The sequence below is a fragment of the Puma concolor genome, chromosome E2 (genome assembly GCF_028749965.1).
Source record: "Puma concolor isolate L17-30 chromosome E2, mPumCon1.1.hap2, whole genome shotgun sequence".
Classification (NCBI taxonomy): Eukaryota; Metazoa; Chordata; class Mammalia; order Carnivora; family Felidae; genus Puma; species Puma concolor.
Window position 1 is genome coordinate 61,296,824 of NC_141681.1, and position 21,766 is coordinate 61,318,589.

The 21,766-nt window shown below is 42.6% G+C and overlaps 1 protein-coding gene across 3 annotated transcripts; it reads left to right on the forward strand.

Annotated features, from left to right (window-relative positions):
- The first annotated feature begins 285 nt into the window (after positions 1-285).
- Positions 286-20,708, forward strand: ZNF805 (zinc finger protein 805). Of its 3 annotated transcripts, none has more exons than XM_086690828.1 (4): positions 286-576; positions 2,689-2,815; positions 7,669-7,764; positions 16,057-20,708. In XM_086690828.1, the coding sequence occupies exons 1-4, from the start codon at positions 544-546 to the stop codon at positions 17,673-17,675; spliced, it is 1,875 nt and encodes a 624-aa protein (XP_086546954.1). In that variant the 5' UTR covers positions 286-543; the 3' UTR covers positions 17,676-20,708. The 3 variants fall into 3 exon arrangements, with proteins under 3 accessions (XP_086546954.1, XP_086546955.1, XP_086546953.1); XM_086690829.1 differs by lacking the exon at positions 286-576 and adding an exon at positions 1,970-2,060; XM_086690827.1 differs by lacking the exon at positions 286-576 and adding an exon at positions 2,315-2,365.
- The last annotated feature ends 1,058 nt before the right edge of the window (positions 20,709-21,766 follow it).

The following is a 21,766-nucleotide window of genomic DNA, read 5'->3' on the forward strand; positions in this document are numbered from 1 at the left end:
GATTTCCCGAGGCATGTGATGGGGATCCATTCTCCTCGGCCCCCCTGGGTTGTGTTCACGGTGAAGAGGCGGGCCTGACAGGGGGATCTGGGCCTAATCAGTGTTTTACCACGAGGAAGACTGGCTCTGGAACGCGTTCTTCTGGGACTCGTTTTTAGAGCAAAAACTACATTACCCAGAAGGCTGTGCAAGGGGGTGTCCGCGGCAGTACCGGGGCCACTGAGTGACAGGACAGGGGCATTTCCTGCGGCTCGTTGACATGGGGGCGGGGCTTCCGGCCCCCCTGGAGGCATACGTCATTTGTGTGCGACGATTCCGTCCACGCCAGCTGTGGGGAGGGGTCGCTGTTCTGTGGCCGCTTCCAGTGCAGCTCATCCAAAAAGAGGAGAAGGGGGTTTGCGACTCACCTCCGCGCATTTGAACGGGCCGTGAGCCGCGCGGTGACCGGGGAGTGCGAAAGTCAGCCGAGGTCACCCCTCCCAGGACAGGGAAGAGGTGGCGGTCGGCCGAGCCCGCGGGACCCGCCTCTGTCCACGGGGTCCCATGATGGCGGCGGCGTGGATGGACCCTGCGCAGGTGAGTGGACGATGTTTTGGGCATTGCTGCCTCTCTGCTGCGGAGAGGGCTCCTGGGCAGCTGGAAGTGGAGGGAGAACTCGATTTCTGTTTGCAGCTGTGTTTGTGTAGGACGAGTGGAGAGGGCTTGTCACTCACTTGATCTCCAGCCTTGTAACATGGGAGACAATATACAGAGTGACAAGTGTCAGAACGTACGTAACAGTAGAACTTTGACCCAAACTTGCAGCCACCTGCCCAGGGAACTAACCCCGTATCCATCGTAAACAACCCAGGAAACAGGCCCGCTCCAAGTCACACTCGCCGGAAGCCAGATTACTAGCTCTAGTGACCATCCAGGAAGCTGAACAATGACTTCTGTAACTGTCGGCCCTAAATGGCCAGGATGTGATTAATAAGTGACGCTCTCTAATGTTTTCTGCATTTCCAACTTCAGACCGACCAGAAAAACCATATATTTGCCTCTCACCAACCATATACGTACGATGTTATGTGATTGCATGTCAGAAAGTTTTCGTAACTCACGCATATATCACTTGAGAATCAATGTGGAGGCAGTAGTTAACCCTTCTGTGCGTGTCTACCTGCCCAACATGCTCCCAGTGATGTGAGTTTATCCAGCACCAGAACCGAGTCATGATGCAGGGTTCCTGTGTACCAACCAATTAGTTTATTAGGACTTTCCAGATGTTTAATTGAAATATTAATTCAAGAGCACTGATAGAGTGGACAAAGCTAGAAAGCACAGAGATGTGGTCTCTGGAGGTGCAGATGGAAAACCATAAGCCAAGATCTTGGAGCGTTTAAATTACAGACCTACAGCGGTGGGGCTGTCCATCTGAGAGTGGAGTAGCTGTGTATATTTAATTCGTGGATCTGATCTGGTCACACGCAGAAAGGTGGTCTTGTATGTGTTGAATGTCTCAGAAGACTGTAGGATATGGTGACGTAAGTAACATTAACAAGGCAAACTACATATGCACTGTTATTTGTTTCTTTTTTTTTAGATTTATTTATTTTTGAGAGACAGAGCACTAGTGGGGGAGGGGCAGAGAGAGAGAGAAAGAGACAGAATCCAAAGCAGGCTCCAGGCTCTGAGCTGTCAGCATGGAGCCCTACGCGGGGCTTCAACTCACGAACTGTGAGATCATAACCTGAGCTGAAGTTGGACACTTTAAAAATTTTTTTTTTTTAACATTTATTTATTTTTGGGACAGAGAGAGACAGAGCATGAACGGGGGAGGGGCAGAGAGAGGGGGAGACACAGAATTGGAAACAGGCTCCAGGCTCTGAGCCATCAGCCCAGAGCCCGACGTGGGGCTCGAACTCACGGACCGCGAGATCGTGACCTGGCTGAAGTCGGATGCTTAACCGACTGCGTCACCCAGGCGCCCCTGAAGTTGGACACTTTAACTGACTGAGCTACCCAGGCGTCCCTCCGTATACAGTGTTTTTAAGTCACAAGACCACATTAGTGGAAACAAGGTGAGTTAAGAACTGGGGACTTGAAAAAAAATTTTTTTTAAAAAGGTGGGGCAGTTGGGTGGCTTAGTAGGTTAAGTGTCTGACTCCTGATATCAGCTGTGAACTCACAGTCGTGGAATTAAGCCCAGTGTTGGGCTCCTCGCTGAACAGGAAACCAGCTTGGAATTCTCTCTCTCTCTTTGCCACTCCCCTCCCCCCCCAATAAATAAACATTAAAAAAAAGAACTGGGTACTTACAGTCACCTTAATGAAGATGTGAAGCCCTCAGCATGGGGCAGGCAGCGAGCAGGACCAGTGAGGCTCAGGTACTGCCGTTGTCATCAATGCTGTTATTGTCATTATTCACTCATTCCTCTGACGTCCTGGGGCCCATGGTGTCTGCATCTCCCAGTCCACCCGTCACTTCCATTGTCTTGTGTGACCTTCCGGTGGCTCCCGTGGAGGAGGCTTCTCCCTTACACTGCTGTGTCCACCCCCACCTTGAGCCCGGCACGGAGCTTGGCGCTCACGAGGTTCTTGGCGATTCGAGCCTTGATCACTCTGTACCTTTATCAGGGATGTAGGGATGAGGCCCGATCCCATCCAACACCCCAACACCAACACGCTGCTACCTCTGTTTGACATCCAGGTGTCTGTGACCTTCGACGATGTGGCCGTGACTTTTACCCAGGAGGAGTGGGGGCAGCTGGACCCGGCCCAGAGGACCCTGTACCAGGAGGTGATGCTGGAAAACTGTGGACTTCTGGTGTCTCTGGGTAAGTGCTCCCCACTCCACCCTAGGGGAGGACCTGCCACCTCGTTGTCAGAGGACCTTCTGTCTCCAAGCGTGGCCCCCAGATTCCGCACCTCTGCGTCTTTGCCTGTTTCTGTTGTTTCTCTTCCTTACTCTGCTGCGGGGCTGTGTGGGGTGTCCTTGAGGCAGAAATGGCCACCTGAGCCCGAGCTCCTCTGGACCTCTCGCCCCAGTGCCCGGGACAGACTGGTCTCCATCTGAGGTCCTCATTTCACATTCCAGAGGGGGAGCTGACGGGCTGAGCCTGGTTGGCTCAAGTGTCCTCAGCAGGGCCAGCAGGGCAGGGAGTGATGGGAAGTTCTCCGGGAAGGGAGGGAGTCAGGCCCCCCGGAGGCCTTTGCCTTCAGCACCGACAGGTATTGTTGTAAACGAGGTGATCCCAGTGACGGGGCTTCTCTGTGCTCACGTGCCCTCGTGGTTGTCACTTGTTTCCAGGGCCGGGATCGTCTGCCGGGACGAGAGAGGCGGTTAGAGTAGTGCTTCTCGGCGGGTGGCAGTTTTGCCCCCAGGAGCCATTTGGCAACGTCTGCGGGCACTCTGGGTTGTCGCGCCTTGGGTGTGGGTGGAACTGGCATCTGGTGGTTAGAGTCCGGAGATGCTGGAGACCTCCTTCGATGGACACGACGGGCCCCTCAACAAGAATTATCCCTCCTGCAGAATCCAGGGTGCCCAGTTGAGAAACGCCAGCTTAGATGTTTCTCTGCTTGAGGTTAGTCACCACGAGGCCATTCGATCTGAGACCCCAGAGCTTAGGGGAAGACGTGCCGATTTTTGGAGAACTGGAGTTAGGTCTCAGTGAGAAGAGGCAAAAACAAAATTAGAGAAGTTTGATAGATTAAATATTTTGTAACAAAACGTTTACAAATAGAAAGTGCATTTTGGCCCTGCTGAGCTCTTCTCTCCCCTTCCGTGCTCTCCCTGAGCTCCCCCTGCTGTGGCTGTGCGGGGCGTCTGGTGGTTTCCTGCGCACACACCTGGCTCGGGCCTCAACTTGCTGTTGTGTCTGCCTGGTGAGTGTTCGTGGACATTTCAGCCTCTCAGACGGTGACCCTTCTGTGCGCGGTCCCCGCCTCCTCGCCAGCAGTGTCCTGACCACCAGATCTTATGCAGGGCCCTCCCCCATCCCTGTCGCTTTCTCTCATCATCCCGGTTATGGCCTTCTAGGTTAGCGGTCTCAAGCAGGGACGATGTCGTCCCCGAGGGACACTGGGCAGTGTTTGTAGACATTTTGGTTGTCGCCCTGGGATGGGGCTGAGACAGGCACCTGGTGGGTGGAGACCTGGAGTGCTGCCAAACACTCTTGTAACGCACAGGACAGTTTCCTCCCTGTCTTCCCTGCAAAGAAGTGTCTTGACCTGGGGTGCCTGAGTGGCTCAGTTGATTAAGTAGCCAACTCTTGGTTCCGGCTCAGGTCATGATCTCGCAGTTCATGAGTTCAAGCCCCACATCGGGCTCTGTGCTGAGAGTGCAGAGCCTGTTTGGGATTCTTTCTCTCTCTCACTCTCCCTCCCTCCCTCCCTCCCTCCCTCCCTCCCTCCCTCCCTCCCTCTCTCATGTTCATGCTTTCTCTCTCAAAATAAATAAACTAAAAAAAAAAAAAAAAAGTATCTTGACCTAAATGTCCATTGGAGGTTGAAAACCCTGTGGTCACAGGGTGCATGGACACTTCATCAGCTGATATTGAGGGACACCCTGACATAATCATTTCATGGAATGATTAATGCCTCCTGATTATTGTTGAAGAAAAATCTGGGTTCAGTGCTGAATCTTAATACCTTACCTGCAATTGTTGCTCATTTCCCTTTTCTTTTTTTTTTTATTTTTTAAATTTTTTTTTCAACTCTTTTTATTTATTTTTGGGACAGAGAGAGACAGAGCATGAGTGGGGGAGGGGCAGAGAGAGAGGGAGACACAGAATCGGAAACAGGCTCCAGGCTCTGAGCCATCAGCCCAGAGCCCGACGCGGGGCGCGAACCCACGGACCGCGAGATCGTGACCTGGCTGAAGTCGGACGCTTAACCGACTGCGCCACCCAGGCGCCCCAAACTCATTTCCCTTTTCAACAGAGTGAGCATGCAGCCTCGAGTAGGCAGCATGAGCTCACTGGGAATTAAGATGGTTTTGGTTTCATTGCTGCGTCTTCAGGGTGACCTGCCTTCAAGGCCAGTGACTCCGGTTTCCCACTTACTAGAGTGATACAGATTCCCTTGTTGAAGGAATCTAAGCAAAATAAAAAGTGGGTCACTTTTAGGAAAAGTGAATAATAATAGTCACAGCCTGTTCAGGTCCTTGGAGCGCTGTCCCAGGCACTGTTCCTGCTTCACCCACACAATCTCATGGCATCGCAGTCCTCCGGAAGTCTTGGCCACTACAATGAGTCCCTCAGACAGCTTAATTTACTCAGTCTGGAACGAACTTCATTTTATGAAGCTGTTGTCTATTTTTTTTTTAATTTCTTAAAATTTACATCCAAATTAGTTAGCATATAGTGCAACGATTTCAGGAGTAGATTCCTTAATGCCCCTTACCGATTTAGCCCATCTCCCCTCCCACAACCCCTCCAGTAGCCCTCAGTTTGTTCTCCATATTTATGAGTCTCTTATGTTTTTGCCCCCCTCCTTTTTTTTATATTATTTTTGCTTCCTTTCCCTTATGTTCATCTGTTGTGTGTCTTAAAGTCCTCATACGAGCGAAGTCATACGATATTTGTCTTTCTTTGACTAATTTCGCTTAGCATAATACCCTCCAGTTCCATCCATGTAGTTGCAAATGTCAAGATTTCATTCTTTTTGATAGCCGAGTAATACTCCATTGTGTGTGTGTGTGTGTGTGTTTATGTGTGTGTGTGTGTGTGTGTGTGTGTATATATATATATGTACACACCACATCTTCTTTATCCATTCATCCATCGATGGACATTTGGGCTCTTTCCATACTTTGGCTATTGTTGATAGTGCTGCTATAAATATGGGGGTGCATGTGTACCTTCAAAACGGCACACCTGGATCCCGTGGATAAATGCCTAGTAGTGCAATTGCTGGGTCATAGGGTAGTTCTATTTTTAGTTTTTTGAGGAACCGCCATACTGTTTTCCAGAGTGGCGGCACCAGTTTGTATTCCCACCAACAATGCAAAAGAGATCCTCTTTCTCTGCATCCTCGCCACATCTGTTGTTGCCTGAGTTGTTAATGTTAGTCATTCTGACAGTTGTGAGGTGGTGTCTCATGGTGGTTTTGATTTGTGTTTCCCTGATGATGAGTGATGTTGAGCATTTTTTCATGTGTCGGTTGGCCACCTGGATGTCTTCCTTGGAGAAGTGTCTATACATGTCTTTTGCCCATTTCTTCCCTGGATTATTTGTTTTTCGGGTGTTGAGTTTGATAAGTTCTTTATAGATTTTGGATACTAACCCTTTATCTGTTATGTCATTTGCAAATATCTTCTCCCATTCTGTCAGTTGCCCTTTAGTTTTGCTGATTGTTTCCTTCACTGTGCAGAAGCTTTTTATTTTGATGGGGTCCCAGTAGTTGATTTTTGAGCTGTTCTCCATTTTTTGTTGTTGTTGTTGTTGTTTTCTGTAGTAAAAATCCTTTTTGTGTTTAATGTCGATGACAGTGTATGATATTTGATGTTTCTGTAAAGGTCATATGTAATAGTATCACTGCATAGGATTTTCAGTTTTATTATTTTTGAGTAGTTCATGTAATGTTGAAGTCTAGAGTCCCTGAGTCTGTCCTTCCCTTGGCCCCAGTTCTCTGAGGACGACCTCACCTCCACCCCCCACTTGGTCTGGGGCTGCTGGCCACACACAAGGGTGTTGCCGTTTCCTCCTTAGTGTCGTGTTTAGGAGACAGAGGCCCAGAACCAGACCCCTGATGTTCAATCCTAGCTCTGCCCCTTAAAGCTGTGGCTGCAGGCACATCACTGCACCTGGGTGTGCTCGCTGGTAACATGTATATACTTCCCCAGTTACTCAAGTATGTACTTCCCCAGACTGTAGCAAGGATGAATGGGTAACTTTTGAACAGAGCTCAGAACAATGCCTGGTGTGAGCAGGTGGTGTGCAGGTTAGCAGTTAAGAACCCCTCTGACAGTGTCATATCTCTCGTTGTGATCCTCATCATCCTCACACGGGGACTCAGCACTTCCGGAACGGTGTTGTGTAACTTTGTGGTAAAACGGCATAGAGAGCGGATATGGCTGGACTTGGGTGTCCGTTTTGGCCCAGCCAATCACCAGGTCTGTGCGCTCTGGCAAATCCCATGATTTGCCTGAGCGTTAGTTTCTTCATCTACAAAGTGGTGCTGGTTGCAATTTGTACTTGCTGAGAATGCTGTGAGGAAATCCTGAGATAGAATCCTCATTTGGTCCATGGCCTATAGGAAGAACAATACAAAACCTTGCTTAGGATTTAGAAAAAGACCTAGATCAATGAAGACAAATAGCTTGTTTTAAACGAATAAGTCAATATTTTAAATATGTCAGTTGTTTCAATTACTCCGTAAATTTATTTCAGTTTTGAAATGACATAATGCATTTGAGATGCTTGACACAGCCCCTTATGGTTATGTTTATCTGTGATTACGCTTTATATTTTGACATTTATGATTAAACTCTATATATTGGTTTTTGACTTACTGTGAGGGAAAGAAATCTCCCTGGCAGTATGGCCTGCTTTTGGTTTCTGGGTTTGCATGTTAGCGTTTTGTGTGGATGGAAGGAGCTTTATTCTAAGGTCTTCTTTACAGACTAGACTGAGAGGTTTAATTTGTTTTCCCAAAAATCCCAGTGGCTTCTTTCTTTCTCCATGACCAGGGTGTCCCGTCCCCAGACCGGAGCTCATCTGCCAGCTGGAGCGCGGGCAGGAGCCGTGGACGGCGAAGAGAGGCCTCTCCCAGAACACCTATCCAGGTAGGAGCCAGGATGCGGGCGCGCGGGAGACCCTGCAGGCTGGAGACCAGGAGGGGACCGCGGGCCCTGGTTCCCCGGGAAGCTTCTCGTTCTGGCCTCTCTGGTGGTTCGGAAGCCGGGGAACCCTTTGACCCAGAGTCCGCGTGCCCGGCCAGGGACCCATAATGTCTCTCCCTCCGTCCACCTGCCAAGTTTCAGGGGCAGGTTGGGGACCGGACACGGCCTCAGAGAGCCGCTCAAGCCTCCCCCGCCCTCAGTGCCTCTCTCTGGCCGGTGTCCCCAGGTCCTGTGCAGCCGTGTCCCGCCCGGTGCATCTCCCGACTCGGTTCCTTATGCCACCGCCTCCATCAGCCCCGCCCCCACGCTCCCTGCTCACTCCCATCATCTTCCCTGCGGGGGCCGCTGGCCTCTCTCCACGTCTGCGTGGTGCCTCTGGTCTGGTCGGCTCGGCTCCAGGTCCTGCCTGCGCTTCCCCAGGTGCTCAGACTCTGTTCCAGACGGCTAGCACTTCCCCAGCCACGGACGTGTCCCCTTGCGACCGCGGCGTTGACAGTGCATTGCGCCTCCTCCCCCGCTTGAGCCTCGACCCTTCCACACCCACTCGGGCTCTCGAGTCTGCAGCTGCGCCTTCCGTCCAGAGGAGGGGGTCTTGCCCTTGGCCCCGGGGCCGTTTCCTGAACCAGAGTCCAGAGCACCTTTTCAGGGGAATTATTTCCTCCTTCGTTTTGTTTGTTGTGTAACGTAACTTCATCCTTTCTGTACTCCGCGTAAAAATAGACCCAAGCTCCTTACCGTTGAAGAAGGTCAGTAAGTTCCCGGCTCACTTGGCTCCCTGCGCGCTCACGTGCTCACTGCTCACACAGGCGCTCCCCGGAGTCGTCCCCGCAGCGGTCCTCCTGCCTGTGGTTACGGCATCTTTGATGTCTGCTGGAGTGAGGTTGATGGATTCCGGGCTATGCAACTTCCACGTTTTTCCTGGATAATTGCCAGTGTGTTCTAACGGGCACTTCCACCGGGAACGCATGGAAGCTCCTTCCACCCATACCTTGCCCAGGACCCGATTCTCTAAGGCTCCTCAATTTTTGACACTCAGATGAGTGCAAAACTAGGTCTCCTGTGGTCTCCATTTATTTCTCTTTCATTGCAGAGGAACTTTAGCACCTGATTATAGGATTATTGGTCAATCTGTATTTTTTTTGAAATGTCCTTTCATGATAAATACCTATTTTTCTATTAACTTGTTTGCATTTTCTTTTTGATTTTTAGGGGTTTTTTGTATATTTCTTATTTTATCCTTTTTATAAAACTTAACATTTTATCATTTTTAAATATACAGTAGTGGCATCAAGCACATTCATAATGTGGTGCAACATCACCACCTCTATCTCCAAAGCTCTTCGTTGTGTAAAATTGAAAGTCCTTCCCCATCACACAATAACCGCCCCCAATCTCTCTGCCCTAGCCCCCGGCAACCACCATTTTACTTTCTGTGTCTGATTTTGACTACTGTAGGTACTTCATATTAATGGAATGATACAGTGTGTGTGTGTCTTTATGACTGGTTTATTTCACTTAGCGTAATGTCCTCCAATCTCATCCATGTTGTAGCGTGTGTCAAAATTTCCTTCCTTTCTAAGGCTCGGTGACATTCCACATCCCACACTTTGCTTATCCATTTATCACTCGTTGGACACTTGGTGGCTTCCATATTTTAGCTATTGTGAATAATTCTGCTGTGACGTGGGTGTACAAGTATCTTTGAGAACCTGATTTTAATTCTTTTGGGAGATGTCAAGAAAAAATGCTGGATTTTCTCGTAATTCCACTGTTTAACTTTTTGAGGAGCTACCGTACCGTTTCCACAGAAACTATGTTATTTTACATTTCCACCAACATTGCGCAAGAGTTCCCATGGCCCTACATGCTCCAGTATTTGTTATTTTCTGATTTTTTGATAACCATCCTAATGAAGTCGAGATGATAACTTATTATAGTTTTGATTTGCATTTCTCTAATGATTAATGGTGTTGAACATCTTTTGTGGTTACTGACCGTGTGTGTATCTTCTTTGGGGAAATGTCTAGTTCAGGTCCTTTGCCCATTTCTGTCATTGGGATTTTTTTGTTTTTGAGTTTTAGTTCTCTGTATATTCTGGATATTAATCCCTTGTCAGATATATGATGAGCAAATATGTTCTCTCATTCTTTGGGTTATCTTGCTCTGTTGATAATATCTTGATGCAGTTTTTTAATTTTTATGAGCTCCAATTTGTTTCTTCTTTTGTTGCCTATGCCTTTGGTGTCATATCTAAGAAATCATTGCCAAATCTAGTGCCATGGAGGTTTTGCTCTATGTTCTCTAAGAATTTTATAGTTGTAGGTCTCACATTTAAGTCTCTGATCGATTTTGAGTTCATTTTTGTATATGATGTTAGATAAGGGTTCAATTTCATTCTTTGGCATGTAGATACTTAGTTTTCCAAGCACCATTTGTTGTAAACAGTGTCTTTTTCTCCATTGAATGGTTTTGACACCCTTAATCAAAAATGATTTGATGATATATACTAGAGTTCGTTACTGGGATCTTGATTCTGTTCTCTTGGTCTATGTCTGTCTTCATGCCAGTACCATACTGTTTTGATTACTGTAGTTTTGTAGTAAGTTTTGAAATCAGGAATTTAGAGTCCTTCAGGTTTGTTCTTTTTCAAGATTGTTTTGGCTATTCAGGGTCCATTCTGATACTATATAGATGTTATGATGGATTTTTCTGTTTCTGCCAAAAATGCCTGGGATTTTGGTAGGGATTGCATTGAATCTGTAGATCACTTTGGATTATATCAATATCTTCAAAAAAATTTTTTTTAATATTTATTTTTGAGAGAGAGAGGGAGACAGTGTGAGCAGGGGAGGGGAGAGAGGGAAACACAGAATCTAAAGTAGGTTCCAAGCTCTGAGTTGTCAGCACAGAACCTGACGTGAGGCTCAAACCCATGGACTGTGAGATCATGACCTGAGCCAAGTCAGACACTTATATCCATATCTTAACAATACTAAGACTTCCAGTCCAAGAATATGGTATGCGTTTCCATTTATTTACATCTTTAATTCATTTTAGCAACATTTTGTAGTTTTCATTGTATCTCTTTTACTTTGTCGTTTAGGTTAACTCCTAAGTATTTCATTCTTTTTGACGTGGTTGTAAGCAGGCCTTTTTTGTAATTTCGTTTTCAGATAGTTTATTATTAGTATATAAAAATGCAACTGATTTTTCTGTGTTGACTTTGTATCCTGCTACTTTGTTGAGCTCATTCTAACAGTTACTGTGTGTGGCATCTTTATAGTTTTCTACATATAAGATCATATTATTTGCAAACAAAGATAATTTTGCTTTTTCCTTTCCAATTTTGCTGCCTTTTATTTCTCTTTCTTGACTAATTCCTCTGCCTAGAACTTCCATTGTTACGTTGAATAGAAGTGGTGATAGCGTACATCCTTGCCCTGTTCCTGATCTTAGTAGAAGAAAAGCTTTCAGTCTTTCACCATTGTGTATCATGTTTGCTAGGAGTCTTTCATTTATGACTTTCATTGTATTGAGAAAGTTTCCTTGTATTCCTAGTTTGTTGAGTGTTTTTATCATGAAAGGATGTTGAATTTGTCAAAGGCTTTTCAGCATCGAGATGATTGTGTGGGCTTTTCCCTTCATTATATTAATGTGGTGTATTCACATTTATCAGTTTTCATATGTCAGATTGCTCTTGCATTACAGGAATAAACCCCACTTGGTCATGGTGTGCAGTCCTTTTCATATACTGAAGTTTGCTGATATTTTGTTGAGGAATTTTTGCATCATTGTTCATAAGGGATATTAGTTTGTAGTTTTCTTGTAATGTCTTTGGCTTTGGTGTCAGGGTACTAATGGCCTTAATGAGTTAAGAAGTGTTTCTTTCTCCTTAATATTTTCGAGGAGTTTGAGGATTGCTATTCATTCTTCTTTTAAAATGTTTGGTAGAATTCATCAGTGTAGCCATCAGGGCCAGGGTTTTTCTTTGTTGGTAGATTTTTTTTACTACTAATTCAGCCTCCTTACTGGTTATAGGTTTATTCAGATCTTATGTTTCTTCCTGATTTAGTCTTCATGGCTTTTGTGTTTCTAGGAACTTGTCCATTTCATGTAGGTTAAACAGTTTGTTGATGCACAGTTCATAGTACTCTCTTGGGCACCTCAGTGGCTCAGTCAGTTAAGCATCCGACTTTGGCTCAGGTCATGATCTCAAGGTTTGCGGGTTCAAGCTCCACATTGGGCTCTGTGCTGACAGCTCAGAACCTGGGGCCCACTTCAGATTCTCTATCTCCTCTCTCTCTGCCCCTCCCATGCTCTCTTTGTGTCTCAAAAATAAATAAACATTAAAAAAAACTAAACATTTCTGCAGAATTGATAGTAATGTCCCCACTTCCATTTCTGATTTAGTACTCTGAATCTTTTTTTTTCAGTAGCCAAAAGTTTGCCAATTTTGTTATCTTTTCAAAGAACCAACTTTTTGTTTCATGGATTTTCTCTATTTTCCTATTCCCTATATCAGTTCTCTTTAATCTTTACTATTTCCTTCCTTCCCCTAGCTGTGGTTTCAGTTTGTTCTTTTCCTACATCCTTAAGGTGTCTTTAGTTTGATTTGAGATCTCTTTTGTTATTTAGCATTTATAAGCTATCAATTTGTAAGCATTTATGGCTATAAATTTCCCAGTTAATGCTGCTTTCATTGCATCCCATAAGTTTTGATATGTTAAATTTTCATTTTCATTAGAAATGAATCATAGTTTATGTGTTATCTTTGTAAACCTATTGAGACGTAATTTGTGGCCTAACATGGTCTGTCCTGGAAAATGTTCCATGTACACTTGAGAAGAATGTGTATGCTATTGTTGTGGGGTAGAATATTCTGTATATGTCTGTTAGCTCTACTTAGCTTATTATGTTAAGTCCTCTATTTCCTTACTTCTAGTTTGTCTGGTTGTGCTATCCATTATTGAGAATGGGGTATTGAAGTTTCCATGTATTACCGTAGGATTGTCTCTTTCTTCCTTCATTGTGTCGCTTTTTGCTTCATATGTTTTGATGGTTTGACATTAAGTATATGTCTACAATTGTTAGAGCATCTTGCTGTATTATACTTTTTATTAAAATGTAATGTCCTTTATTGTCTTTTGTAATCTTTTCTGATTTAAAGTCTATTTTGTTTGATAATAATATAGCCACTTCTGCTTGCTTTTGGCTTGTATTTCCATGTAATATCGTTTTCCGTTCTTTCACTTTTAATCTATTTGTGTCTTTAGATCTAAAGTAAGTCTCTTGTAGACACATATACTTGGATCACGTGTTTTATCAATTCTGCCAATCTCTGTTTTTTATTATTATTTAAAAACTTTTTTAAATTTTTTTTTTTCAACGTTTATTTATTTTTGGGACAGAGAGAGACAGAGCATGAACGGGGGAGGGGCAGAGAGAGAGGGAGACACAGAATCAGAAACAGGCTCCAGGCTCCGAGCCATCAGCCCAGAGCCCGACGCGGGGCTCGAACTCACAGACGGTGAGATCGTGACCTGGCTGAAGTCGGACGCTTAACCGACTGCGCCACCCAGGTGCCCCTAAAAACTTTTTTAAATGTTTAATTTTTTTGAGAGAGTACATGAGTGCGGAAGGGGTAGAGTGGGGGGGACAGAGGATCTGAAGCAAGCTCTGCCCTGACAGCAGCGAGCCTGATGTGGGGCACAGACTCACAAACTGTGAGATCATGACCTGAGTTGAAGTTGGATGCTCAACTGACTGAGCCACCCAGGCACCCCCAATCTCTGTTTTTTAATTGGAGAGTTTAATGCATTTACATTTAAAGTAATTACTAATACAGAGAGACTTCTGTCATTTTGATATTGGCTTTTTATATGCATTATAGATTTTTTTTTGTTTCTCATTACTGTCTTCTCTTGTGTTCAGTTGACTTTCTGTAGTGAAATGTTTAAATTCCTTTCTCATTTCCTTTGTGTATATTATCCCTAGCTGATTATTTGTGGTTTCCATGGGGATTACATTTAATATCTTAAATTTATAACACTAATTTGATTTTATATCAGGAGAAGAAGTTCTCCTTTACAGTTCTGTTCTCACCTCTTTTAGTTGGTCATGTTACCACATTACGTCTTTATATATTGTATGCCCTCAATCTTAATAACTCTTTTAAACCCATTAGTCTCTTGAATTATGTAGGAAACTAAATGTGGAGTTATAAACTGAAGTTATAGTAACACTACCTTTTAGATTAATACAGTTTTTTTAAACTAGTCTCCTAAATCATGTAAAAAACAAAAAGTGTAGTTATAAACCCTTGTTAAAATAATAGTAGCTTTTATAATTGTTCATATATTTACCTTTATTGAGATCTTTATTTTTTAATATGGCTTTGAATTGCTGTCTAGTATCCTTTCATTTCTTTTTTTTTTTTTTTTTTTTAACGTTTATTTATTTTTGAGACGGGGAGAGACAGCATGAACAGGGGAGGGTCAGAGAGAGAGGGAGACACACAGAATTTGAAACAGGCTCCAGGCTCTGAGCTGTCAGCACAGAGCCTGATGCGGGGCTTGAACTCACGGACCGCGAGATCATGACCTGAGCCGAAGTCATATGCTTAACCGACTGAGCCACCCAGGCGCCCCATAGTGTCCTTTCATTTCACCCTGTAGGATTTCCTTGAGAATTTCTTGCAAGACAGATCTGGTGATAACAGACTTTCTCAGATTTTATATATGGGAATGACTTAATTTCTTTCATCACTGTTAAAAGAGTTTTGCCAGATATATGATTTTTTTTTTAAGTTCATTTATTCATTTCGAGAGAGAGGGAGAGCAGGGAAAGGTCAGAGGGAGAGAAGGAGAATGAGCATTCCCAAGTAGGCTTCATGAGATCATGACCTGAGCTGAAATCAAGAGTCGGTTGCTTAACTGACTGAGCCATACAGGTGCCCCTGGATATAGGATTCTCGGTTGACAGATTTTTTTCTGGTTTCTGGCCTCCCGAGTTTCTGATGAGAACTCTGCTGATAATCTTATTGAGAATTTCTTGTATGTGACAAGTTTCTTCAAGCTTGCTATCAAGATACTCTGTCTTTGGCTTTCACAAGTTTGATTGTAAGTTTTATTGGTGTGAGTCTATTTTAGTTCATTTTTCTTGGAGTGCATTGATCTTTTTGGATATTTAAATTGATGTCTTTCATCAAATTTGGGACATTTTCAGCCATTTATTCAAATATTTTCTTTCACTATTTTCTGGGAATCCCACAGTGAGTGTATTGGTTCCCTTAGTGGTTTATCACAGTTCCATTAGGGTATTTTCACTTTTCTTAAATGTTTTTCTTTTTTTTTTCTGTGTTTGGACATAATTTCCATTGTCCTGTATGCTGATTCTTTCTTCATCCTACTGTAATCTTCCTTTGAATCCCTGTAGTGAAGTTTTCATTTCAGTTATTGTACATTTTGGTTTCTATTTAGGTTTCTTGCTCTTTGCTGATACTTCCATTTTGTTTATATATGGTTTTCTTGACTTTCTCTATATCTTACTTTAGCTCTTTGAGCTTCTTTAACATAGTTGTTGTAAATCATGTCCAGTACATCTGCATCAGGTGTATTTTAGGACCAGTTTTGGGAGGGGTTCCAAACATGAGCTACTATGTCCTCGGGGACTTGTTACCCTTCTGGCATTGATGTAGGGCAATACATGCATAAAGTATTGGCAGCCTAGGAATTTCGCTTGGCTTGAGGGTCCAGAGTTTTATTCACTGCCATTACATAAACATAATTGATTGGATCATTTCCTACCTGACTCCTGCCCCTCCCATCTCTTTCCAGAGGCCTAGTTGCTATCTTCTAGCCCAAAACACAAATCCTCTAATTACATGGTTGGACTTTTCTCGCGTGGTCAAGCATTGCCCTGAATCATCTCTTAAGCGAACTATCTGAGGTCCTATATAAGTTATCCATTTGCATAAATATCCAATCTGGAATTGACTGTGTCTCCCCTCCAGCACTTTGTCTTCTAATCTAGCCATTCCCCTGGGTCTCTCTCCCTTTCATGGTGTCAACAGTCCGAGGACCAGGAAAGAAATTGTTATCCTGGGATTCAGAGGTGGCAAGACACAGAGACACTATTTTCATCTTCATTTTTTTTCTGTTCATTTCACTGAAATGCTTGTTTTTCTCCTGTGTTGGCATTACCAACAGACCTATTTGTGTATTGGATTTCTTTCAGGTGACAAAGGAAAACCCAAGGCCACAGTATCTGCCATTGGTGAGCCAGCCCTGTCTGAGGGCGTCCCCGTCCAGGAACAACTAATACAAGGAGTTGCAGGAGACTCCCAGAAGCGCCAAACCAAGGATCAGGATGGGTCATTGGAAATGCAAGAAGGACATTTGAGACCAGAGATAGATCCCCAGAAGGAGAAACTCCCTGGGAAATCAAGCTCTGAAGATGGCAACATAGGGACAGCTGATAATGTGTGTTCAAGAATTGTACAGGAGCCAGTCCCTCTGCGAGGTGCTGTCCATGACCATGACTCGTGTGGATCAGGTAAAGATCCCATGATTCAAGAAGAAGAAAATATCTTTAAATGCAACGAATGTGGGAAAATTTTTAACAAGAAACGCCTCCTTGCTCGACACGAGAGAATTCACTCTGGAGTGAAGCCCTATGAATGCACTGAGTGTGGGAAAACCTTTAGTAAAAGCACTTACCTCCTCCAGCACCACATGGTCCACACCGGGGAGAAGCCCTATAAGTGCATGGAGTGCGGGAAGGCCTTCAACCGCAAGTCACACCTTACACAGCACCAGCGGATTCACAGCGGGGAGAAGCCTTATAAGTGCAGTGAGTGTGGAAAGGCCTTCACCCACCGCTCCACTTTTGTCTTGCATAACAGGAGCCACACTGGAGAGAAACCCTTTGTGTGCAAAGAGTGTGGAAAAGCCTTCCGAGATAGGCCAGGTTTCATACGTCACTACATAATCCACAGTGGCGAGAATCCCTACGAATGCTTCGAGTGTGGCAAGGTCTTCAAACACAGGTCCTACCTCATGTGGCACCAGCAGACTCACACTGGGGAGAAGCCCTACGAGTGCAGCGAGTGCGGGAAGGCCTTCTGTGAGAGCGCGGCCCTCATTCACCACTACGTCATCCACACGGGGGAGAAGCCCTTCGAGTGCCTGGAGTGCGGGAAGGCCTTCAACCACAGGTCCTACCTCAAGAGGCACCAGAGGATCCACACCGGGGAGAAGCCCTATGTGTGCACTGAGTGTGGAAAGGCCTTCACCCACTGTTCCACTTTCATCTTGCACAAAAGGGCCCACACTGGAGAAAAACCTTTTGAGTGCAAAGAATGTGGGAAAGCCTTTAGCAATCGTGCAGATCTCATCCGACACTTCAGCATCCACACCGGGGAGAAGCCCTACGAGTGCATGGAGTGTGGGAAGGCCTTCAACCGCCGCTCGGGGCTCACGAGGCACCAGCGGATTCACAGTGGAGAGAAACCCTATGAATGTGTCGAGTGTGGGAAAACCTTCTGCTGGAGCACAAACCTTATTCGACACTCCATCATCCACACCGGGGAGAAGCCCTATGAATGCAGCGAGTGTGGAAAGGCCTTCAGTCGTAGCTCCTCCCTCACTCAGCATCAGAGGATTCATACTGGGAGACACCCCGTCAGTGGCAGCGCAGCAGAAGTGGGGAGACCCTTCACGAGCGGGCAGTCCTCGGTCAACCTCCAAGAGCTCCTGTTGGGGAAAGACTTTTTGAATGTAGCCACTGAGGAAACCTCTTACTCAGAATCTGATCATTCATACCAAAGAGAAACCCCTCAGTTTTCTTCCCTGTGAGAAACCCTTCTGTTGCAGGATATCTGTTGTCATCTAATGAGTCATACTGGAAATTCATCCAGCCTAGAGCCTTATTCTACAACTGAGAACTCATCCAGGGAGAGACCCAGCAGTTATGTGCATGTAGGAAAACCTTCAGCTGTATCTTTTCCTTAATTTACACTGCAGTGTTATCTCAGGAATTTTTTTTCCTTTTTCTTTTTTTTAAGGAGACTTAGACAATGAACTGCAAACACATTTTCTTTCAGACTTCCTTGCCAAGCCTTTGGCACTTTGTCATGGATTCCTTAGTTTACTTGGCAGGAGGAGGGTTTTGTTGAGAGTGAAAGGACTTAGACTTTTTATATGTCTTGTACATACATTCATTGCTGTCCAGTGTCAAGAGAGTTAGTTGAGGGCAGGTTTGGAAACTTTCATGAATGTCTTCTCTGTTCTAAAACATTGTCTCTGTTCATAAGGAGCTTAATTTTTGTGAGAAATGTAATGGCTAAAGCCATCAAACACTTTTATATTTGAGGAGATAAGAATACACCTATGAATGGGCACATTTTATTTTACCAGTTAAGACTGTTTAAGGCTTTGATTTTTAAAAAACAAACATTTTCTTCATGCAGCTTTAAGGAGCTGATACTCAGACGTTTTCTTGGTCCTGTACTATTAGTTTACTTGATTGCTGTAATTAGGTGGTAAATATTTTAGTTGCATAAAATGATCTCTCTTTATTCTTCTTATTTAAAACTGATTTAGCACTCTCATTACTCTGATTTTCCACATAAAGTTTTGGAGAAGCTTGTCTATTTATGAAAAAAAGTATCAAATTTCGATAGAAATTGAGTTAAATTGTCAGATTAGTTTGTTAAGAATTGTCTTCTTTATGGTGTTGTATCTTCCAGTTTATGAACATGGTATGTCTGTACACTTATTTAAGTATTGCTTGATTTATTTCATCACTGTTTTATAAATTTCAATAATAGGTCCTGAATGATTTTTATAAAGTTTATATCTAGGTGGTCTTTTTTCTTTATGATAAATGGATTGATTTTTAACTTTAAGTTTCCACCCAAGTTTTGGTAGTATACAGAATTGTAGTTAATTTTTAGATGTCAGTTTGGTATCCTACAATCTTTCTGAACTGTAGGCATTTATTTGTTTTGATAGACTGCTTGGGTTTTTTTACATAGAAATACCATCTGCAAATAGAGGTAGTTTTATTTCTTCCTTACCATCTGTCTACTTCATTTTCTTTTCCTGGACTAGCTAGGGTTTCCAATACAATATTGAATAGTAGTAGTAAGAAAGGCTATCCTTGTCTGGTTTCTGATATTAGGGGGGTAACATTCAGTATTTTGTCAAGTATGATGTTAGTATAAGGTTTTCTTCATAGAAGTTTCTTAATCAAGTTTAGAAATTTTCCCATATTCCTAATTTGGTGTGGGTTTTTTTTGTTGTTGTTATTGTGAATGGGTGTTGAATTTTGTCATACGCTTTTTCTCTGCCAATTGATACAATCATGTTTTTTTCTTCTGCAGCTTGTTGATATGATGTATTACATTGATTTGAGTTTTGAATGTTGAAGCAGCTTTGTATTCTTGAAACAAGTCCTACTTGATTGTAGAGTGTAATTATTTTTATATATTGTATTGCAGTATTCAATATGCTAGTATGTTGAGAAAGTTTTCCTCTAATTTCATGAGTGATAATGATATGTAGTTTTCTTTCTTTTGTTCATTTTTGTTTCTTTGGTTTTTGTCTGTGTTTGGTACTGTCATTGGTTTTGGTGTCTAGATGATAGTGGCTTCCCAGTATGTATTGGGAGTGTTCTTTCTTCTGTTATGTGAAAGATAGTGCATAGAATTGGTTTCATTTCTTCCTTTAATGTTTGGTAGCATTCTCCAGTGAACCATTTATGCCTGGAGATTTTTCTTTTGGATGCTTTTTAATTATGTATTTATTTTATTTAATATGTATAGAATTGTTCAGAATATCTATTTCACATTGGATGAATTTTTGTAGTTGTCTTTTTCTAGGAATTGTTCCATTTCATCTAAATTTTCTTTTTTGTTTCAAGTATTCCTTTATTATGTTGTTTATGATGGAAGAATCTGTACTTATATCTCCTGTTATATTCCTGATATTGAAAATGTGCCGGTTATTTTTATTTTTGTGAATCTCAGATGTTTATCAAATTTTTTAAATCTTTTTAAAGAAGCAGCACTTTATACCACTGTTTTTTCTCTATTATCTTTTTGTTCCTAATTTCACTGATATGTCTGTATCGATCTTTATTATATCTGTTCTTCCACCTGCTTTGGTGGTATTTTCCTCTGTAGTTTCTTGAGACGGATGTTTTGAATACTGATTTGAAATTTTTTACTTTTCTAATGTAAGCATTACATTCTATAAAGTTCCCTCACAGCACTTTCCTTACAAGTTTTAATATATTTTAATATCATTTCATTTGGTTCTAAGAATTTCTTTAGTCAAGACTTCCTCTCTAACCCATAAATAATTTAGAAGTATGTTGTTTAATTTCCTAGCGTTTGAAGTATTTCATGCTCTCTTTGTTAATCACATCTAGTTTGTTTTATATTTGATTTGGCTGTTTAAATTTGTTGAGGTTTGCTTTATGACCCAAAATATGGTTTATCTTGGTGAATGTTATATAAGTTGGCTTGAAAAGAATGTGTATTCTACTGTTGTTAGGTGGAGTTTGTATAAATGTCCACATGATCCTGTTGGTTGATGATGTTATTCAGATTTTCTAGGTCCCTGCTGATTTCTGTTTAATATTTCTATCAAGAGCTGAGAGAGGGATGTTGGAAGTCCTGCAGTATAATTCTGGAATTGTCTTTCTCCTTTTAAGTTCTATCAGTTTTTGCTGTATTTGAAAGGTCTGTTGTAGGTGCATACACATTTAGGATTGCTAAATCATCTTAGTGTATTGACCCTTTTATCATTATGTAATGTCTCTTTTTGCCCCTTTAACTTTTCTTTGGAATATACTTTATCTGATTTAATGTAGTCACTGTTGCATTTTTGGGTTAATATTTTGCATTTTTTGGTTTATATTTTTCCATAATTTTATTTTCAACCTTGTCTATATCATTACATTTGAAGTGAGCCTCTGTGAATAGCACGTATTTGGGTAACGCTTTCTTTTTACCCATTTTCCTGACTTCTTGTTTTAATTGCTATATTTAGACCATTTAAATTTAAAATGATTATTGATATGTTAGGGCATAAGTCGGCTAGTTTATGATTTGGTTTTTCTTTGTTGCCTGTTTACTGTTCCTCAGTTTTGGGGTTATTTTTTGTTTTGTTTTTTGCTTTGCCTTCCTGTGGGTTACTTTAATTTTTAGAATTCTAATAGATATATCTGTGATGACTTTGAGTATAAGTCTTTGTATTTTACTGTTTTTTTAGGTATTGTTTCATATATATGTAATTTATCACAGCCTACAGTATCAACATCTTAGCACTTTGATTGTAGAAACCTTAACTTTCATTGGGTCCTTTTACAGAAGTATTTCCTCTTCATACACTGAGCATCATATTGGATGATGTTCGTTTTTGCTTCAACTATCAAACAATTTTTACACAACCCATGAGAAGTGTAACGTGTTTACCTATATTTTTATCCATTCCATTGTTCTTCTTGAAATCTCAAGATATTTTATGTTACATTTCTTTTTTTGCAAACTCCTGTACGGATCTTCCTTGACTTATGATGGAGTTACATGTCAGTAAACCCATCGTAAGTTGAAAATACCATGGTTAAAAATGCATTTAGTACACCTAACCCACTAAGCATCACAGTTTAGCCCAGCCTTTGTTAAACATACTCAGAATGCTTACGTTGGCCTACAGCTGGGCAAATCATTTCGCACAAAACCTATTTTATACTAAAGTGTTGAATATCTCATGTAATTTATTGAATACTATACTGAAAGTGAAAAACAGTGATTGTATGGGTACTTAACATACACAGCCGAAAGTACACCAGGCCTAAAGAATGTGTGAGATGAGGAACTAAAATTAGTTGCTGGGTAATGGGGGTGCTAAGGTGACGGGATCATCAGTCTCTTTTTCTT

Excerpts from the sequence above, each read along its gene's own strand:
- ZNF805 (XM_086690827.1), top strand. The coding sequence starts at position 2,330 with ATGGGGCAGGCAGCGAGCAGGACCAGTGAGGCTCAG. Across the intron at positions 2,366-2,688 it reads GCAGGACCAGTGAGGCTCAG|GTGTCTGTGACCTTCGACGA; the intron begins GTACTGCCGTTG and ends TTTGACATCCAG. Across the intron at positions 7,765-16,056 it reads CTCCCAGAACACCTATCCAG|GTGACAAAGGAAAACCCAAG; the intron begins GTAGGAGCCAGG and ends GATTTCTTTCAG.